This window comes from Chiloscyllium plagiosum, unplaced genomic scaffold (genome assembly GCF_037043375.1).
Source record: "Chiloscyllium plagiosum isolate Xiang-an unplaced genomic scaffold, Cpla_swu_hap1 HiC_scaffold_37, whole genome shotgun sequence".
NCBI classification, from domain to species: Eukaryota; Metazoa; Chordata; class Chondrichthyes; order Orectolobiformes; family Hemiscylliidae; genus Chiloscyllium; species Chiloscyllium plagiosum.
Window position 1 is genome coordinate 21,121,578 of NW_028270175.1, and position 22,487 is coordinate 21,144,064.

A 22,487-nucleotide genomic window follows, 5' to 3' on the forward strand; every position below is an offset into this window, starting at 1 on the left:
GGCATCGTCGACCACGTCGGGGGGGAAATTGCGGTCCTTGAAGAAGGAGGCCATCTGGGTTGTACGTTTTTGGAACTGGTCCTCCTGGGAGCAGATGCGGCGGAGACGAAGGAATTGGGAGAATGGGATGGCGTTTTTACAGGGGGCAGGGTGGGAAGGAGGTGTAGTCCAGGTAGCTGTGGGAGTCGGTCGGTTTGTAGTAGATGTCCGTGTTGATTCGGTCGCCTGAGATAGAAATAGAAAGGTCGAGGAAGGGGAGGGAGGAATCTGAGACTGTCCAGGTGAATTTGAGGTCGGGGTGGAAGGTGTTCGTGAAGTGGATGAACTGTTCAACCTCCTTGTGGGAGCACGAGGCGGCGCCGATACAGTCATCGATGTAGCGGAGGAAAAGGTGGGGGGTGGGGCCAGTGTAGTTGCGGAAGATGGACTGTTCCACATATCCTACGAAGAGACAGGCATAGCTGGGGCCTATGCGGGTGCCCATGGCTACTCCTTTCGTTTGGAGGAAGTGGGAGGTTTGGAAAGAGAAGTTGTTCAAGGTGAGGACTAGTTCAGTCAGTCGAAGGAGGGTGTCAGTGGAAGGGTACTGGTCGGTACGGCGGGAAAGGAAGAAATGGAGGGCTTTGAGTCCTTCGTGATGGGGGATGGAGGTGTACAGGGACTGGATGTCCATGGTGAAAATAAGGCGCTGGGGACCGGGGAAGCGAAAATCATGACATACTTTGGTAAGTCTAGACATACCAAAGGCACAGGAGAGCAGCAGATGAGTTTAAGTAGGGATGGGAATTGAGTGATGTTCAAGAGGTGGAAGTAGGCAGTTATAGTGATAACATTGACCTGGGAACTCATCTCAGGTCAAACATGGAATCAAGATCGTGGACAACATGATTCAGCCTGTCACAAGAAAGTTATCAGAAAGAGAGATAGAGTCCCTTGGGATAGAGTTTTAATTTCTGCTCATCCAGTTCTGATTGCTAGACAAGATGCTAACAATTTAGATTTAGTGAAAGGTCAAGAGACACGGTGGTGAGATAGAACTGGCTGTCATCTGCATCATGTCATTAAATCAAGTCATTGAAAAAATGCTTGCACTTTCAATGACAAGCTCCAAGTACCTGTAGAAGGTCAGCTTATATCTGCTGTTTAAATATAGCACCTTTGTGAAATTGAGAGTACATTATAACTGTGAAAAAGGCGTCTTTCTGTCTATTTCACTAAGTAAATAGAGTGGTGCAATTTGAACAGCAACTTTGAAATACAATATTGGTACCTGTCTGTACATTTGCTCCTCTCCTGATGATTGCTGCTTCATTCATACACAAACAGCAACGAGCACCATTAATCAGGGGAGCATTTAGACAAGTTACACCAGGCAAGTGAGTGAAAAGCTGGAACTGCCTGCCAGAGGACAGACAGGAGTCTCGAAATATGCCTCATTACATTTCACATCTTACCCCTTACTACCAACTACAGATTCCGCTCAGAGGCACCCCCAAAATGGCCCAGACTCTGACTGTGCCAATTCCAAGCTCATATAAACTCAGGCTAACAGAATGAAAGTGCTTTGAGATAAAAAGCTTTTACTCCAGAACATGTTGTGCTTTAAAATGGTTAAGTTTTATAATTTCTAGGTATATTAGTTATGTACAGTTATACTGAGCTCTACTAGTTTGCTGGTATTTTGTATATTTTGCTGTATCTGGCAACATTACTTCACTGTAGTGATAGTCTAATTTTTTCTAATGTGTCTCCTAATTTTTTTGGAGAACGAAAGAATCCAGTATGGTCTTCTGAAAGTAAATTCAATGAACTTATTTCAGGTTTTAATAGTCATTGTGGAGCTGCACATGGCTTTTTTCACTAAAACATATTGAGGGGCATTGGAATTTTCCAGACAATCACAAGGTATGGCACTACATATTCTCACACAAGTGCAAAAATTGCTCTACTGGTGATTAACTTTCTTGGAATAGATATAAAAAATTAAAAAACTAAGGGATACAAGTGGTGATTGAATGAATAATCCTGCAAGGGACAGCATTTCAAGGAACAAATCAGAATATTGTAGGAAATGACATCAGTAAGATGATCATCATTTTTAAAGAAACCAAGTTAGGAATTGTACACACACTGTTCAGTCATTCTGAGATTGATCATGTACTATTCATGTATTGACAAGTCAATGAGGATTTGGGATGCCTCTGAATGTGCACAGGAGCTAGTAGCTTGCAAGGATCATTAGGCAGTGCCTTTTTGTCATTTGGTGCACAATATTAAGATTGAAGACAGAATGAAAATTATGGTCAAGCAGCCAGCCAGCCAGCCAGAAAGAACAAGCTGATATTCCATTGTGAATCGACCGAACACAGTTTTTTTTTACTGAGTATCATTTTTTGTCATTATTAAGATAAACTTGATAAATTCTGTGAAACTTGTGAAAGCATACTTGCACCTGGAATGGTCCTGCAAGGACTAGTATATATTTAGATTTGCACTCTCAACTCAGTCTACAGATGTAATTGACTTAAATCTTGCAGTTAAAGTGGATACATATACACACAGAGCAAAAAAGTGCACAGACATTGCTGTCATCGAACAGTATTCCATATTATTTTTATTTATTCCTATCACGGCTGTCTAACTACAGATTGTAAGGTAGGGTAATAAAAAAAAGACTTGCATTAATAGACCACACTTTCTACTACTGAACATCTCAAATTACTTTATAGCCAATGAAATATTTTTTGAAATATGGTCACTGCTGTAATGAAGGAAACAGGACAGAATTTTTGTATACTGCAATCTCCCATAAACAGAAATGTGACAATCTTATTGATTGAGGAATGAATAATGACCAGGCTACTGCAGATAGCTCACCCATTTTTCCTCAAATCGTTTCATGGGATCTTTTATGTCTACCTGAGAGAAAAGCATTGTGATGAAGGTTTACAATGTATTAAGTTTTTGAGGGGATCTGAGTTCTAAAGTAGGGGTAAATGGGTTTTTGGTTTCGGTTCTGTGAAAGTGACTTTTTTTTTTACAAAGGTCAGACACAATTTTTAGCAGTGGGTCAAGACAGCATTTCCAAGAAATCATGTGACTTAAGCAAAATGACGAGTGAAGGTATAACTGCAAGGATATTTACAAGATTGTGCTTTTAGGGCCTAGAAAAAGAGAGGCCAGAAGCAAATTAAGTTCATAAGAAAAGATCCATGCCAGCAGGTGTGCTGTTTAGCAACCTCAAAGTAGTCAAAATAACAGGGAAAAAGCCTGAGATTTTCTTTAGTGGAGAATGACAAACATCAGTGAGTTAGACTGTCTGTGTTTCTTGGGAAGAGATAGACAGAATCACACTTAGTGGATGTGCAGAAAGTCACCAAAAGGAAAGATTTGCAACCTTGTTAAGTAAGAAATTAAAGTTGAGTGTCTGAGTCAAATGGTTGAATCTTTCTTTTTGTTGTTTATCATAGGGTACTTCCAAATATTTCAAAATTGTCTTACATCAGTATATATTTTTTAAAAATACCTGTTTTGTTTTTTTTTCATTTGCAAACGGAACTTCCTGGCAGTCTCTTGGGAATATGTTCAGAGACTGACCATCAAGATAGCCAAACAGCAAAAATAAAACTTCTAGTTTATCAAACCAGGTTGGATTCTGACTTGCCATCAGATGGATCATAATAAAATAGCCTTAGTTAACATCGCATCGCATCCAAAAATCTGCATCTCTAACAGTGCAGCTCCTTGTCAGTACAGTGTTAAGATATCAGCCTTGATTTTTCTTCTGAAATTCTAGAGTGGGATTGAAATTGGAAACTTTGGCTCAAAGGAAAGAGTGCCAACAACCATGGTTGAATGACAACTTATAACAAAGGGTTAAACTATAGTCTGCAAATGGGAGTTGAACTATAGCCTGTAATTGAGAAGTGGGGAGAAGAAACATAGCCGTTCAAATGCAGCCTATAACAGAAAAGATGGTTACACTCTGGAATGACATTGATAGGAAGGGGAAAGTTAAACTATAGCCCGTCAGTAAAAACTAAAATTATAGTCTGCAACTGAGAGTTAAATGATAACTGTAACTGAGGATTACCTAGTCATGACACACAGCCAGATTTTGATTGTACATATCATCAATACCAGACTCTGCCATTTCAAGTTTACTTTCAAGTTATGATAAACCAAGTTTGGAGAGAACTCCTGACCTCTAAGGATCATTACACGTATCTGTGAGCTGCTCACAGCCTGCTGCAGGTGCTAGGAGTGGAATGGAATGAGTTTGACAGCCACCATCTGTTCATCTGTGGTGCTACAAAAATTCTAATGGTGAGAAGCAATTGTCTGTAGACAAACAGCTGTCTCTGAAAATATTTTTGTTTTGGTAGTAAATTATTGAGAGATTTGAAATGTTCTACCACCCTGTTCTACATTTAGCCAGTCACAGAATTCATAAATGCTTGTGACTAGGACTTGTCAAAAGCACGAATTAAGGTTAGTTAACATGAGGTGGGAGAGCACAGAGTGGGCACGCCAGGCAAGAGCATACACAGCGGGCACACCAGGTAGGAGCACGCGAAGCAGACATGACAGGCAAGACAGTGTACAGTAGGCACGACAGGCAAGACAGCATGAAGCAGGCACAGAAGGTAGGTGAAAGTGGAGAGAACACATCACGCATGGTATAGTGCAGAGTGAACTCCACTTCCTGTAACACACTGTCCTGTGTGAACCCTTTCCCTGGTTTACTGAATTGTCCTTGTGAACACTTTATTCTCAGGTGACACACCATCCTGTATCATCCTCTTACCACAACTGTAAAACACCATTCTCGGCCACCCTGAACATATTATTATTATGATGATGATGTATGGCAGCATTCTTTGTCGCTCTTACTTTCATCCTGTTTTAAAAGGTAAACATGCAAACATACACCGCCTGCAGCCCTATACTTCAAGAACTAGGCTGCAAACACTGAGTTGGAAGGAATGTTCCACAATATTGCCTAATCCAGATACAGATTTTAATTCTTATTTTGCCTGTTCTAGGGGTAAGCGACAGCCACCTTTGAGGTTGCACAGTTTAGAGAATAGCACAGATATGGGTGATCCCAAAGATTCAGAGCTGGAGGACAGTATAACAGCATATTTAATAAAACTGCAATTCTCTCAATATCTTACTAGCAACATAATAATTTCTTCAGAGAAGGCATCACTTCTCACCACTGAAATTTTTGTACCAGCACAGATGGTGGCTGTCAAATTCATTCCATTATTTTCCCATAACATTCCCTGAACAGGCTGTCAGCAGCTCACAAGCATACAGCAATGGTCCAGAGAGGCTAAGACCAAGGATCCCTGTCAAAACACTGATAACCCAGAAGTCAGTATCTCTGTTCAAATAAAGTGTACTGATCACAAGAGGCCATGATCTCCCCACATACAGTGTAATGATCCAGAGAGGCCAAACACAGCTTAATAGATATCTTACCATTTTTAAATGTATTCAATCACCAGCCTCTGCACTCTCATGAATATTGGAATCTAAGGCATTGGGAAAATACAACATATCAAATGCTACTGCCCAAATACAACCCTGCTAGTCCAAATTTGTACTTGTTGCCTGTAGTGTGATTTTTTATTTTGCTTGCTTTTAAATCTAATTATAGTGAAGAGTCACTGATGGGGAAAGCTCCAGCTATTCAATTATTTGGGTGTCGCAGATATAGCTGAGCTGTTTCTGAGTGCAGTTTCATGGACTGTGTGAGACTGATGCCTCAACCAAGGCCCAATCTCATACGTTGGCCTGGACTGTCACAATTTCTAAATGACCAAGAGAGGAATAATGACAGAGAAATGATATGTAGAGACTTTTATATCAGTTAGTTAGGCCAGTTGTATAGCATCCATGGATAAAAGATCAAAGAAATGTTAGATGACTTTGCATTTGTTGGTTATTTCTTACTAATAGGTGCATCTGACAGGTTCAAGTAATTACATAACTGAGTTACCAATCAATATTTTTGCCTTGGATATGTGATGCTTTGAATGTGTGTAACTGCAGAAATGCATCAGATTCAAAACTTGTACTTAGACAGCTAGCATTACAGACTTGCAATCACGGCACCATCCTCCAACTAGGCTGGGATGTGTATGATTATATAGGGAAATATGTCTAATCACATTCCTTATCAAGTTAACATAGTACTTAAATAGCACATCTTTCATCAGGTCAGCCAGGTTTCTTGTTGAGAATCAATTAAGTAGACATCATAAACAGTAATAACAGCTACAGGCTGCTGCAGTTATTGACAGCTCCTGTCTGCTTGCTCACTGATTAATGCTGTCAGAATCCTCATACTGTAACACAATGAATGATCTCTAATCAGATGAGAAAAATAATAAATGAATTCATTCAGAATTCCAAACCCCCTCAGATTATGATACAGCAATTGAGTTTCACTAGCAGCAGAGTGAAAATAGCAGTCTGATAGCAGAATCAGCATGTCCTCCAATGTATTATTCTTGAAATGTGAAGAATGAGATGGATTTACTACTGCTATCAATGTCATACAATCATAGAGATGTACAGCACAGAAACAGACCTTTCCATCCAACTCGGTCCATGCTGACCAGATAGCCTAACCTAATCCGTTCACATTTGGCCCATTTCCCTCTAAACCCTTCCTATTCATATACCCATACAGATGCCTTTTAAATACTGTAATCATACCAGCCTCCACCACCTCCCTTGGCAGCTCATTCCATACACGTACCACCCTCTGCGTGAAAAAGTTGCCCCTTAGGTCCCTTTCATATCTTTCCCCTCTCACCCTAAACCTATGCCCTCTAGTTCTGAACTCCTCCACCCCAGGGAAGAGACCTGGTCTATTTATCCCATCCATGCCCCTCATGATTTTAAAAACCTCTATAAGGTCACCCCTCAGCCTCTGACGCTCCAGGGAAAACAGCCCCAGCCTATTCAGCCTCCCACTACAGCTCAAATCCTCCAACCCTGGCAACATTCTTGTAAATCTTTTCTGAAACCTTTCATGTTTCACAACATCCTTCTAATATGAAGGAGACCAGATCGGCATGCAATATTCCAAAAGTGGCATAACCAATGTCCTGTATAGCTGCAACATGACCTCCCAACTCCTGTACTCAATGCTCTGACCAATAAAGGAAAGCATACCAAACACCTTCTTCACTATCCTATCTATCTGTGACTCCATTTTCAAGGAACTATGAACCTGCACTCCAAGGTCTTTTTATTCAGCAACACTCACACACTTACTGGTAAGGTCCTGGAAGTCCTGCTCTAATTTGCTTTTCCAAAATGCAGCAGCCCGCATTTAACTAAATTAAGCTCCATCTGCCACTCCTCAGCCCATTGGCCCATCTGATCAAGATCCCATTGTAATCTGAGGTAACCTTCTTCGCTGTCCACTACACTTCCAATTTTGGTGCCATCTACAAACTGAATAACTATGTTCACATCATATCATTTATAAAAATGACGGAAAGTAGTGGCCCACCACCAGTCCTTCTGGCACACCACTGGTCACATGCCTCCAGTCTGAAAAGCAACCCTCCACCACCACCCTCTGTCTTTTAGCTTTGAGCCAGTTCTGTATTCAAATGGCTAGTTTGCCCTGTATTCTATGAGATCTATCATTGCTAACCATGAGGAACCTTGTCGAACATCTTGCTGAAATTCATACAGGTCACAACCACTGCTCTGCTCACATCAGTCCTCTTTGTTACTTCTTCAAAAAACTCAGTCAAGTTTGTCAGACATGACTTCCCACATACAAAGCCATGCTGACTATCCCTAATCAATCCTTGCCTTTCCAAATACATGTAAATACTCTCCCTCAGGATTCTCTCCAATAACTTGCTCACGACCAATGTCAAGCTCACCAGTCTATAGTTCCCTGGCTTTTCCTTATTTCCAAGCTATTGCACAGGCTCAATAAGAAAATGCTCACCATGTGTAGCAATAAACTGGATTAGATCGGAAGATTCGCAGTTTAATCTCTGCGCTGGTGAGTATCAGTATATTTGATTTGTGCGTTCATCATGTGGACCCCCAATCCACCACCTGCACAGTCTTTTCACCAGATGGAACCTTCACTGAGCTGTAGCTGAATGATTGGAAAATGCAATGCAATTCCCCAGAAAAGAGTTTCAACAAGCCTACCCATCTGAGCAAATATTACAGGCATGTAATCACTTACAGAGAGAAGAATTCCTGACAGACGAATGCTGGAAGGTTAAAACAGATACAGGTCAGAAGACAGAAGCACTAACCAGCAGTGAGTTACTGCTTCTTACAAGTGTTACATCTCACCTCTACACCAACACCAAGGTACTTTATCATCAGCTGCAAATGTTGCACTGCCAACACCACAAAGGAGAGCAAATCATTTCAATGTTCCTAATTTAATTGTGATCCTTTGCAGAACATCATCTGCTGTAAAGTTTCAGTTGCTCCAGTTTCTGGTCAAGTGACTGGACTTAACTCACCATCATCATGCACCTCACGTTCTCTGTTCCTTCGCCGGTGTCGATCCCGCTCCCGCCTGATGCTCAAGATTGATTCTGCCCCTGTTTCATTGTCCAGTCCGTCCCGACTGCCAGCAGTGTTAGCACTGCAATAAACACAAAATTCCAAACATCAACCTTAAGAAATTAACCAATATGAGATTGGATGTAATGAGGAAGAGCCACATTGCGCAAATCATATGAGGTTTTTTTTAAGGTGTACATAGAATAACAGGTACTAATGCTGAGATAGAGGCTAGGATCAAATCAGGTGCTTTTCATCATGAAACATTAATCACCATAATTTAATCCCTCAGTGAGATTACAGCTTTCCCCAGGCACAAAATGATAATATCTGATGAGCACTTTGATAAGATACCAGAGGTCACAGGTACTGGCTGACCAGCAACTTTATAGGGGACAAAGATAAGCACTGGCTCAATCGACTCTTATGACAATCTAAAAACCACCTTTCTATTACATAGAACCTTTCATAACCTCAAGATGCCCCAAAGCACTTTACACAGCCAATGAAGAACTTTTGAATTGTAGGAAAAGTGGCAATAAATTGAAATAGAAGGGTCCCAATAACAGGACTATGATAATAATCAAAAAGGTTCATAATTCCTTGAAAGTGGAATCTCAGATTGTTGGATAGTGAAGATGATCTTGAATATGCTTTCCTTTATTGGTCAGAGCACTGAGTACAGGAGTTGAGAGGTCATGTTACGACTGTACAGGACATTGGTTAGGCCACTTTTGGAATACTGTGTGCAATCCTAGTCTCCCTCCTATAGGAAGGAGCTGTGAAAGGGTTCAGAAAAGATTTACAAGAATGTCGCCAGGGTTGGAGGGTTTGAGTTATAGGGAGAGGCTGAATAGGCTGGGGCTATTTTTCCTGCAGCATCAGAAGCTGAGGGGTGACCATATAGAGGTTTATAAAATCATGAGAGGCATGGATATGGTAAATAGTCAAAGTCTTTTCCCTGGATTGGGAGAGTCCAAAACTAGAGGGCATAGGTTTAGGCTGAGGGGGAAAGATTTAAAAGGGGCCTAAGGGGCAACTTGCTCATGCAAAGGGTGGTGCATGTTCGGAATGAGCTGCCGGGGAAGTGCTGGAGGCTGGTACAATTCCAACACTTAAAAGGCATTTGGATGCGTATATGAATAGGAAGGATTTAGAGGGATATGGACCAAGTGCTGGCAAATGGGACTAATTAATTTAGGACATCTAGTCGGCATGGACGAGTTGGATGGAAGGGTCTGTTTCCATGCTGTACACCTCTATGATTCTGAGTTGTTTCCAGTCATGCTGGTTGAGAAATAAATATTCTCAGGTCACTGGGAATACCATGTTCTTCTTTGTAACTGTGCTACGGGATCTTTCACATCTGCCTGAAAGGGCAGGCAGAGTTAAAAATTATAAGTTCATCAAAAACAGCTAGCATAAACTTGTGAAAGACACTGATTAAAGGTCATTGACATTAAATAATATGTCAGATGCTTCGAGATTTGCTGAGCTTTTCCAGCATTTTGTGTTTAATTATGAATTTGTGAAAGAAGGTCATGCTTGACAAATCTGCTAAAGTTTTTGAAGAGATGACTAAAGTAGTAGATTTAGATTCCCTTCCAGAAGGTGTTCAGTAAAATGTAAGTTAAAGTTTAAGCTAATATAATTGATATCGAGGTTGGCTGAGTGGCAGTAGACAAAGTAACAAAGGCAGTTAAGTTCTCTCATTGGGAAAATATAACTAGCAATGTCTCAGAAATCAGAGCTCAATTTTGGACCTCAGCTATTCACTTCCGTCACCAGCAGCTCAGTTAATGGGATAAAAAGGAACATAGCCAAGTTTACCAATGACAAAGATTGGAAGTATAATTAAGGAGCATATAATTACAATGATGGATTAACAAACATATGAATGGACTGTAGTGATTAGGTTTCATAGAGTCATAGAGATGTACAGCATGGAAACAGACCCTTCGGTCCAACATGTCCATGCTGACCAGATATCCCAACCCAATCTAGTCCCACCTGCCAGCACCTGGCCCATCTCCCTCCAAACCCTTCCTATTCATATACCCATCCAAATGCCTCTTAAATGTTGCAATTGTACCAGCCTTCACCACATCCTCTGGCAGTTCATTCCATACACGTACCACACTCTGCATGAAAAAGTTGCCCCTTAGGTCTCTTTTATATCTTTCCCCTCTCACCCTAAACCTATGCCCTCTAGTTCTGAACTCCCCGACCCAGGGGAAAAGCCTTTGTCTATTTATCCTATCCATGCCCCTCATAATTTTGTAAACCTCTATAAGGTCACCCCTCAGCCTCCGACGCTCCAGGGAAAACAGCCCCAGCCTGTTCAGTCTCTCCCTATAGCTCAAATCTTCCAACCCTGGTAACATGAGACATCATCTACTTTGGACCCAGAGAAAACATTATGAATGTTTTTATAAATGTTCTTTATAATTGGTGTAACGCTAGAAACACTGGAAGTCCACAGATACTTAAAGATTGATGTCCATAGTTCATTAATATTTCATAGAGAGGTACAAAAATAATCAAATGGCTAAAAGAATGCTGGGTTTTAAATCTTAGGGCCAAAATACAAAGGGTTAGAGCTCATAATAAAGCTATATAATGGTATACTGTGGGCAGTCTGGGCACAGCACCTTAGCAAAGATGCACTGCAGTGTAGCACAGAATGATCCTAGACTCCAAGGGTTCTGATTCCACATATGAGGGAGTTCACAACATCTCTATTACTCTATAAATGGGGTTTGGGGTTGGGGCTGGGGCAGGGTAGGGGGAAGGTGGTGGTAGAACGAGGATAGACTAAATACACTTACAAAGCAAAAGAATATAGCCACAATGTAGCGTTACTATTTTGGTAACAAAACACAGAGTTGCACAGAAAGGGACAAATAGTTAAAAAAAGGAGCAAACAGGTTCAAAAGAGGAAAAAAAGGCAAGATTAACGTCTGGTCCACTCCTACTCCGCTCCCCATAGCACCTTCCAATGCAATGGCAAAAGGAGAACACCTACCCTTTTACATTCTCCCTCCTCACCATCCAAGGTCCCATACACAGCTTCCAGGTGAAGCTGCACTTTACCTGCACTTCACTCAATCTAGTCTACTGTATTCACTGCTCGCAATGTGGTCTCCTCTACACTGGGGAGACAAAATGCAGACTGGATGACTGTTTTGAACACTTGAGCATTCAGATGCCTGCCACTTTAACATACCATCATGTTCCCTGGCCAATATCTCTGCAGTGCTTCAACAAGGCTCAGCACAAGCTGGAAGAACAGCATCTCATTTTCCACTTGAGAACCCTGCAGCCTTCAGGGCTCACTATTATGGTCAATAGTTTTAGGGAGTGATTATCTACTTCCATGTCCTTCTCCTGCCCCCGCACCCCAAACTGTGTCATCACATTGTTTGAAGAAAATATATTGGATGCGATGACAGCAACTTATGGTTCCCTTTCAAAGCTTTTCTTTCTCCCTGGCTCACTACTCACCATTCCTTGATCTGCTCAACTTCTGTTCTCTCTCTCTGGCTCCATCTCCACCTTTCATTTACTTCCCCCTCCTAATCATTCACTGTTTTCAGCATATATACTGCTTTCTCCTAGCTACAATCAGTTCTGAAGAATCGTCACTGGAACCAAAATTATGATTCTTCTTTCTCTCCACAGATGCTGCCAGACCTGCTAAGCCTTTCCACAAATTTCAGTTCCAGATTTCCAGCATTTGCAGTTGTTCATTTGTTGTTAAGATTAATGACTCTTTATTTAAACATGCATAGTATTTGGGGGAAGAAAAATTGAATTAATTGAACAAATAAATGCTGATGTGTATGATCTCATAGCCATTATGAAGACATGGGTGCAAGGTGATCAAAACTGGGAACTAAATATACAGGATTATATGACTTATTGATAGGATAGGCAGGAAGGGAAGGGTCTGGATCAGTGGTGCTGCAAGAGCACAGCAATTCAGGCAGCATCCGACGAGCAGCAAAATCGACGTTTCGGGCAAAAGCCCTTCATCAGGAACAAAGGCAGAGAGCCTGAAGCGTTCAGGCTCTCTGCCTTTATTCCTGATGAAGGGCTTTTGCCCGAAACGTCGATTTTGCTGCTCGTCGGATGCTGCCTGAATTGCTGTGCTCTTCCAGCACCACTGATCCAGAATCTGGTTTCCAGCATCTGCAGTCATTGTTTTTACCAGGAAGGGAAGGGTGGTGGTAGCTTTGTTGATAGGAAATGGAATAATTACGTTAGCAAGAAATTATCTTAGGTAGGATGATACAGAATCCATATGAGTCAATGTAGTAATTAAAAGGATGAATATGACACTATTGGGAATAGTTTATATACCTCTTAATAGTAGCTGTTCTGTTGGACAGAAACGAAAGTGACATAATGAGAGTATGGAGAAAGGAAGCACACTAACCATGGGTGACTTGAATCTTCATGCAGATTGGGAACATCAAATTAGACAGAGGTAGCCACTGGGAAGAGTTTATTGAATGTAAACAGGACTCTGTGTGGAGGGTTGGTAAGGTAGGGTTTTTAAAATCTCTTTTGGCAACTTAAAGCAAATGAAATGGAACCTAGGGTAGTTGCACACTCCTCTTGCAGAATGTGGGAGGTAAGGGTCACCACTACTGACCCTGCTGACTTCACCTGCAAGAAGTGCACCCAACTCCAGCTCCTCACAGAAAGCATTAGTGAAGTGGCGCTGGATAAACCTCTGATTATTCGGGAGGCTGAGGGGGTGATAGAGAGGTAGTCACACCTAAGTTACAGGATAAAGGTAGCTGGATGACTGTCAGGAGAGGGAAATGGAATAGGCAGTCAGTGTAGGCATCCCCTGTCGCTGTTCCCCTTAATAATAAGTATCCCATTTTGGATACTGTTAGGGGGGGATGACCTACCAGGGGGAAACCACGGTGGCCAGGTCTCTGGCACTGAACCTGGCTCTGTAGCTCAGAAGGGAAGCCGGAAGAATATGATAGCGATCATGATAGGAGATACAAGAGATAGGAGGAACAGACAGGAGATTCTGTGGTCATGAACAAGACTCCCGGATGGTACGTTCCCTTCGGGTGCCAGGGTCTGGGATGTCTCGGATCGAGTCTACAGGATTCTTAAGGGGGAGGACGAGCAGCCAGTAGTCATGGTACACATCAGTACCAATGACATAGCTAGGAAAAGGGATGTGGACATGAAAAGTGAATATAGGTAGATTGGAAGCTAAAAGGCAGGACGAGCAGAGTAGTAATCTCAGGATTAGAGTGGTGCTGGAAAAGCACAGGTCAGGCAGCATCCGAGGAGCATGAAAATCGACGTTTCGGGCAAAAGCCCTTAATCCACAATTCCTGAAGGGCTTTTGCCCAAAATGGCGATTTTCCTGCTCCTTGGATGCTGCATGACCTGCTGTGCTTTTCCAGTACCACTCTAATCTTGAACTCTAGCATCTGCAGTACCCACTTCCGCCTACTAATCTCAGGATTGCAACTGATGACATGGGCTACTGAAGCTAGGAACATAGAGTGAGTGCAGCTGAACACGTGGTTGCAGAGCTGGTGTAGTAGGGAGGGCTTCAGATACATGGAACATTGAGATACGTTCTGGGTAAGGTGATACCTGTACAAGGAGGACGTGTTGCACCTGAACTGGAGGGGCACCAATATGTTGGACGGGAGGTTTGCTAGACCTCTTCGGGAGGGTTTAAACTACTTTAGCAGGGGGATGGGAACTGGAACTATGGATCAGAGGATGGGGAGCTGGTGAACAGGGAAATACAGCTTGCAGAGAATCTGTGAGGAAGGACAGACAGTTGATAGGGCAAAGTTGCCATCAGTGTGATGGTTGAAGTGTGTCTATTTTAATGCACGAATAATGGTGTTGAACTTAAGAGCATGGATCAGTACTTGGAGCTATGATGTTCTGGCCATTTTGTAGACTTGGATATCATAGGGACAAGAATGGTTGTTGGATGTTCCGGGGTTTAGATGTTTCAAATGGAATAGGGAGGGAGGTAAAAGAGGGTGGAGGAGTGGCACTGCTAATCAGGGATAGTATAACAGCTGCAGAAAGGGAGGTCGTCAAGGAGGGTTTGTCTACTGAGTCATTATGGGTAGAAGTCAGAAACAAGAAAGAAGCAGTCACACTATTGAGAGTTTCTATAGACTCCCCCCACCCCCCCCAAAAAAAAACACCCAATAGCAACAGAGACACAGAGGAACAGATTGGAAGGCACATTTTGGAAAGGTGCCAAAGTAACAGGGTTGTTGTCTTGGGCGACTTCAACTTCCCTAATATTGACTGGAACCTCCTTAGTGCAAATAGTTTGGATGGAGCAGACTGTGTCAGGTGTATCCAGGAAGGAGTCCTGACTCAATATGTAGATAGGCTGACTAGAGGGAGGCCATATTGAATTTGATGTTTAACAATGAACAAGGTCAAGTGTTAGATCTCTCGATGGGACAGCATTTCAGTGATAGTGCTCACAATTCCCTGACCTTTACTATACTCATGGAGATGGATAGGAGCAGACAGTATGGGAAAGTATTTAACTGGGGGGAGGGGGCATTACAATGCTAGTAGGCTGGAGCTGTGGAGCATAAATTAGGAACAGATATTCTCAGAGAAATGCACAACAGAAATGTGGAGGTTATTTAGGAAACATTTGCTGCAAGTGCTGGATAGGTTTGTCCCACTGAGGCAAGAAAGGGTTGGTAGAGTGAAGGAACCTTTGATGACAATGATTGTGGAATATCTAGTCAAGAGGAAGAAGGAAACTTACATAAAAGGTTGAGGAAGCAAGGATCAGACAGGGCTCCAGAGGGTTACAAGGTAGCTAGGAAGGAACTGATGAATGGACTGAGGAGAGCTAGGACGAGGCATGAAAAAGCCTTGGCAGGTTGGATTAAGAAAAACCCCAAGGCATTCTACACTTCTGTGAAGAAAAAGAGGGTGGCCAGAGTGAGGGTAGGGCCAATCAGGGATAGTGGAGGGAACTTATGCCTGGAGTCGGAGATGGTATGGGAGGGTCCTTAATGAATACTTTGCTTCAGTATTCACTAGTGAAAGGGACCTTGTCGTTTATGAGGACAGGATGAAACAGGCTGATACGTGCAAAAAAGGTTGCTGTTATAGACGAGGATGTGCTGGAAATTTTGAAAAACATGAGGATAGATAAATACCTTGGGTCAGACAGGATATACCCAAGGTTACTACAGAAAGCGAGGGAAGGGATTGTTGCACCTTTGGCGATGATCTTTGCATCCTCACTGTCCACTGGAGTACTGCCAGATAATTGGAGTGTGGTAAATGTTATTCAAGAAAGGGAATAGGAATAACCCTGGGAATTACAGACCAGGCAGTCTTACATCAGTAGTGGGCACATTATTGGAGAGGATTCTGAGAGACAGGATTTATATTTATTTGGAGAAGCATAGCTTGATTAGAGATAGTCAGCATGACTTTGTGAGGGGCAGGTCATGCCTCACAAACCTTATTGAATTCTTTGAGGGTGTGACAAAACACATTGATGAAGGTAGAGCAGTGGATGGACTGTACATGGATTTTAGCAAAGCGTTTGATAAGGTTCCCCATGGTAGACGCATTCAGAAAGTAAGGAGGCATGGGATACAGGGAAAACTGGCTGTCTGGCTACAGAATTGGCTGGCCCAAAGAAGGCGGAAGGTGTTTCCACAGGGATCTGTTCTGGGTACTCTGCTCTTTGTGATTTTTATAAATGACTTGGATGAGGAAGTGGAAGGGTGGGTTAGTAAGTTTGCTGATGACACATAGGTTGGTGGAGTCGTGGACAGTATGGAGAGCTGTTGTAGGTTGCAACGGGACATTGACAGGATGCAAAGCTGGGTTGAGAAGTGGCAAATGGAGTTCAAACTGGCAAAGTGTGAAGTGATTCATTTTGGAAGGTTGAATTTGAATGCAGATTACAGGGTTAAAGTCAGGATTCTTGGCAGTGTGCAGGAACAGAGGGATCTTGGAGTCCACATCCACAGATCCCTCCAAGTTGCTACCCAAGTTGGTCAGTTTGTTAAGAAGGCATATAGCGTGTTGGCTTTTATTAGCAGGGGGATTGAGTTTAAGAACAGTGAGGTTATGCTGTAGTTCTATAAAGCCCTGGTTAGACGACACTTGGAATAGTGTGTTCAGTTCTGGTTGCCTCATTATAAGATGTGGAATCTTTAGACAGGGTGCAGAGGAAATTTAACAGGATGCTGCCTGGACTGGAGGGCATGTCTTATGAAGAAAGGTTGAAGGAGCTATGGCTTTTCTCATGGGAATGAAGAAGGATGAGAGGTCACTTGATAGAGATGTACAAGATGATGAAAGGCATAGATAGAGTGGATAGCCAGAATTTTTTCCCAGGGCGGAAATGGCTGTTATGAGGAGGCATAATTTTAACGTGATTGGAGGAAGATTTAGGGGAGATATCAGAGGTAGGTTCTTCACACAGAGTGTAGTGGGTGTGTAGAATGCGTTGCCAGCAGTGTTAGTTGAGTCTGATACATTAGGGACATTAAAGTGACTCTTGGATAGGGACATGGATGATAGCAAAATGTAGGGTAGGTAGGTTAGTTTGATCTTAGAGTAGGATAAAAGGTTGGCACGACATTAAGGGCCGAAGGGCTTGTACTGTTTTATGTTCTACGTATTTGGGACAATCTCCTGCAACAGTGTGCTATGGATCCAACCAGGCATCAGACTACTTTGGATTGTTAGTTTGTACTAAGGCAAGCTTAATTTTTAAAAGACTGAGAGGTGATTTTACTGAAATAAGAGGGTGTGACAGGATTGATTGGCATGTGGCCTGACAAATAAAAGAGGTGCCAAACACACACACATGTTTTTGGCCTTATAGAGATGAGCTCAGTATTTCCAGAAGCATTATCTTCAAAGAAAACCCAAGTACTTGTGCTTGAAGCTGTTTGCTTGGACATAGTGTAGCAAGGGCACATGGACATAGAAAAACAAGATAACTGACACTTGATGTGGTATATTGGCCAGGGATTAATAACTAGATTGAAAAGTTAGTGAGGGTGAGAAGTATGCTGGAGCTACAGGCCACAGCAACAGAGAGAACCTCTACACCAACGTAAGATTCCATCAGTCCAAAGTCACCATTGATCTCTCTATCCTGAATGGCAATGTTTTAATCTTAGTTAAAGATCACTTCAAGCATGTCCGTGGCAGAAATATTGAGTGCCACTTTCAGTCCATCTGTGCACCTAAATTTCTGAAATGGGCCACAGTACACGGGCAGAGCTTTCACAGGAGTGTGCATCAAATGGGGTGTGAACCATATGACATTCTATCACATTATATCAAACCAAACAGTCCACTGAGTGAAAGCTTTGCACTTCAACTCATTCATTCTGAAGTTCAATACAATGAAACAAGATTTTCATGTTGCCACATTACACCTGACAGCTACATCTGTGGTGTGAGGTCACCATCATCATGCACATATCATGAGATTGATATTGCCAAGCCATCACTCATCCAAATTCTCCTAGATGCATCACACGTCTTGACAATAAAGGGAGGATGAAGATGGTGCAAGACTAGCATCCAGGCGTGGCTCATCTCAACCAAACACAGAACAAACACCGGAGTCACATATCCTACAACAGGAACATGGTTAACTGCAGAGTTTCGAAAGTGTAAAGCGAGCCCAGGTCTTATAATCATGACACCTAATAAAGCAATACTGAGGAGGAACAGAAGCGAGCTCAAGGAAGCGTACAATGCATCAATTGCATGCAGGGAAGATGAAATTACACACCAAGACAACAAAAGTGTAATGGAACAACAGGGCAATAAATCAATATACTGATGACACGCCTGTAAAACAATACAAGGTAAACCAGGGACAAAGCTCATATTTTTAAAAAGGTTACCCCCAAACTAGATCTAAATGAGTCATCAAACCACCGAAACAATAAATGGATTCTTTCTCAGTCCTGAGAAAGGATCACTGGACCAAAACCGTTAACTTTGATTTGTCTCCACAGACGCTGTCAGACCTGCTGAGCTTTTCCAGCAATTTCTGTTTGCGCTGTGAATGGATTCTTAGAGTTCTATACCCATACATTTTCTCATCCCTATGTTTGTACAACATCTTTTCAATTGTAGCATACAAGAACTATCTTTAGGGAAAAAAAGGTGGAAATTGTGTTATCACCATTGGAGTGATATTGCTTTAACAGATCAATACGTACATGAGCTAAGTGCTTGGATGTTGTTACATGACCAAAGTGTGTCTGCACTGTAGCATGAGGCATCAGCTGTGGCTGGAGATTACTTTGTATGGTATACCTGAAAATAAATCCACAGAGATTTTCAACTAAATGGAATCCACATAGCTGATTTGTATTATGCTTAGATAATACCAGATTATTGTTATTATTGAGACAGGCAGCAATATGAAGGAAAGACTGCAATCAGTTAGCCATGATCCAATTGAATGTTGGATCATGTTCAAGACCAAATGGTCTGCGCCTGCTTCTGTTCATCATGTTCTTATGTCATGTCCTCTTCCTGCCTTAAAAATTCCACAAACAAAGATGAAAATGGAGTGCAGAGCTTTTGCAGCAGGTGTCCCTCTGCAGCCCTTTCCACTGCCCACAATCCACTGCCATGATCTCGGAATTTTGGGGATTTTGCCAGTGGACAGGATGAGGTCTGAGGCTGTAGTGGGCACATTTTTAGTGTAACCAGGTAGGTCAATGGAAAACATAGCATATGTCTTGGCAATGGCAGAGAATCTCCACAGAGCAAAATGGCGTCTTTGAGAGATGTGATCGGTCATGAAGAGGATAAATCTAAGGAATAATCTTAAGACACAGGAAGGAAGATGGAATAAAATTACATTCACCCTCCTTCCCACTACCTTCAGGCTTCTCCAGCTGCTGGCATAATCTCTGCAACCCTCAACACTGCTCCTGTTCTAGCCAACATCCCTACTTCCAGATCCTATCAGAGGAGGAGGATACCTGAACTGCTCAAGTATGTCCAGGTCAAGAAATTTGAAAGAACAACACTAATTCCTTATTGTCAGTCGCACACCTGAAATGCACTACAACCATGACACCTGGCAGAACAGTAACTGGCCCGTTATCAATACTTTGCATGAGAGTAACGAGCGTTGGAGCTGACATTCCTGGATTGTGAAGGGTCATAAGGTGGATTTTCTGAGGGCACTCAATGAGAAAAATTCGGCCATAAGTTTTGAAATTAGTGATTGACAAGGGTTTCTGTGCAGTTCCTGTGCATTGTTTGTCTGCCTGCCTATGTTTGTGTGCGCGCGTTGCGATTGTGCACATGCAGTGTACAGTGTACTCAAGTACTTTGAACTATTTCATTGAGTGTGATGCACTTTGAGATATATTTGAGAGGTGACAAGATGCCACACATAAACAAGTCATCTTTCATAGCCTAATAATTGATTTCCCACCGGCAAGACTTTTGTAAAAAGTACAAAGAAGTTCATGAAACATTGCTGTTATATTTTGAGTAAAAATCTCAAAACATGCCCCTATTTATAAAAGGAGAAGTGCTGGCAATACTGAGCAGATCAGGCAGCGGCAATTCAATTGATGTTCTATAGAATGGATCCATGAAGTGTGTTGCATTACATCGCCCTCCAATGGCGTCATCTAAAATTTTAATTCTGCTCAGTTTGCACTGTCCACACAGTGGCTGAAAAGCCCAGTAGCCAGGGCCAGACAGCTGTGCACACCTTTGGCATAACTCATGTTGCTGCTGTACCCATGTACAACACTTGTATGATGCAAAATTCTGACAAAAATGAAAGGGGTTTTCTCTCGCATGTTTGTCAGTACTACTTAAGTGATAGGCAATTGACAATTCAACTGCTGGCCTCTCCATAGATATACCAAACATTGCAATGTTTAACACTTTAATACTATCCAGTCTTTAGCATTGCACTAGAAAGACTTCTTTCACAAGTTTACTGTGTCTCCAGGTGTTGCACAGCCAATCAAGTACTTTGGAAGAATAGGCAACTCTTGTACCCGAAGAAATATGGTGCCAATCTTCATATTGGAAGATATAACAACAGTAATGAAATAATGGTCAGACTATGCCTTTTTTTGAGGTATGAGTTTGAGGAATAAGTATTGGCCACGGCATTGGAGAAACTCCCCTGTTCTTCATATAGTGTCATAGAATCTTTTACATCCACCTGAGGGAGCAAACTGCACCTCAGTGTAATGCTCCACGTGAAAGACAGCACCACAAATATTGCAGCTGTGCAGTGTCAACCCACTTGAACCCACAACCCTCTTACTCAGAGATGAGAGTGCTATCAATGGGACCAGTTAATGCCAAACTGACACACATCAAGGAATCCCATATAAGTACAGACACATCCCCAGGAACAGCCATGAAAATACTGATGCATTCATGGGATCACCATAGAAACATACACACTCCCAGAACTCCATCAAATATGAATACATCGTAAGGTAGTTGAGTTGAATAATGTCACCCTCCAGAGGAAAGATTTCTAAACGCAGACAGAGTCCTCCTGAGAGGTAATGTTACCAAACCACAGATCCTGCTATTTTTAATTATAGAGTTGAGCTGTGAAATAACTCCAGAGGGCGGTATCCTGTCACTAACTTACCCTTTATTTACACGTGCATAGTACTTGACACAGATCCGGTTTTCTCAGAGTCAACTTTCAGAGTGAACAGAACCTTGGACAGTCTGATTATATCTGTCTGCTAGGGGTCCCTGATTGGTGCTGTTAATCTGGTCCAATTGGGGAACTCATTCTATGGGGTTCACCTGGCTGACCTTGTTGCTACAAGTTAAGTCAATAGAGTTGAGTTAGTCAATACATTCTGGAGACCTCATCACAGACCATTATGGGAATTTCAAGTTGAAAAGAAAACCACAGATAGTGTTCAATCGTCATGGTATCAGTGATTTGCGATAAAGTTTATGTTTGAACTGTACACAGCTGTTTTGTTCTTCACCTTGCAAAGTGATGAGGTCAACTACAGCGTATTTTACAATATACCAATTAAATCTTCAAAGAAGCAGCGACTGAATTAGTGCAAAGCTCAGGTGATGCAATGCAAGGTAAAGATTTCAGTCTACGTGTGAAGAAGAATCTCATTCGAAAATGGAATATTGCTGTAAATTGTGTTCAGTAAGAGATGTGATAACTCAAGAAGTTGAGACCAGCAGTTGATTAAAGGGGGAGCATGTAGTGCAGGTCAAGGTGACTATGGAAATAGGCACCTTAGGCCAACAGGTAATGAAGTAGGCGAAAGTGAGGATTGCCCCGATGCTGGAGATTAGAGTTCAGAGTGTGGTGCTGGAAATGCACAGCAGGTCAGGCAGCATCTGAGGAGCAGGAGAGTCAATGTTTCGGGCAAAAGCCCTTCATCCAAATGAAGGGCTCATTCCTGACGAAGAGATTTTGCCCGAAATGTCGACTCTCCTGCTCCTCAGCTGCTGCCTGACCTACGGTACTTTTCCAGCACCACACTCTCGATAGATAATGAAGCTGATTCCCTGAAATGGAAACTCTAGTACCAATTGCACATGGCAATCAATCAGTAGAAATTATACATGAGACATGGTTGTTTTCATTCTGTGAACAGGGAGATTGGGGGCACTGTTTTGAAAATGCTCAACACTATATTTCATGTTTGTTTTTTGTAATAGTCACCTTGTGGTAAGGTAACTGATGAAACCTTCAGTCGCAAGATTCCCAGAGAGAATGAGAGGGTACTAAATTAGGAGCACAGCTGCGACAGTTCCAGGCATTGGGCTAGTGTGGCATGAATGTGCCTTCAGTTACATGAATATGATGGCGTTCAGTGGGTGCTATAGCAGTAATGAATTTCAAAGCCAGG

The 22,487-nt window shown here is 42.2% G+C and overlaps 1 protein-coding gene across 3 annotated transcripts in view; it reads right to left on the minus strand.

Moving 5' to 3' along the window:
- The window catches only part of LOC122540344 (segment polarity protein dishevelled homolog DVL-1-like), a 129,756-nt gene that overhangs the window by 48,145 nt on the left and 59,124 nt on the right, over positions 1-22,487 (minus strand). For all 3 annotated transcript variants that reach the window (XM_043675922.2, XM_043675923.2, XM_087980444.1), the window contains one exon: positions 8,526-8,650. In XM_043675922.2, the coding sequence (XP_043531857.1) occupies positions 8,526-8,650 (125 nt within the window). The remainder of the gene's footprint in view (positions 1-8,525; positions 8,651-22,487) is intronic.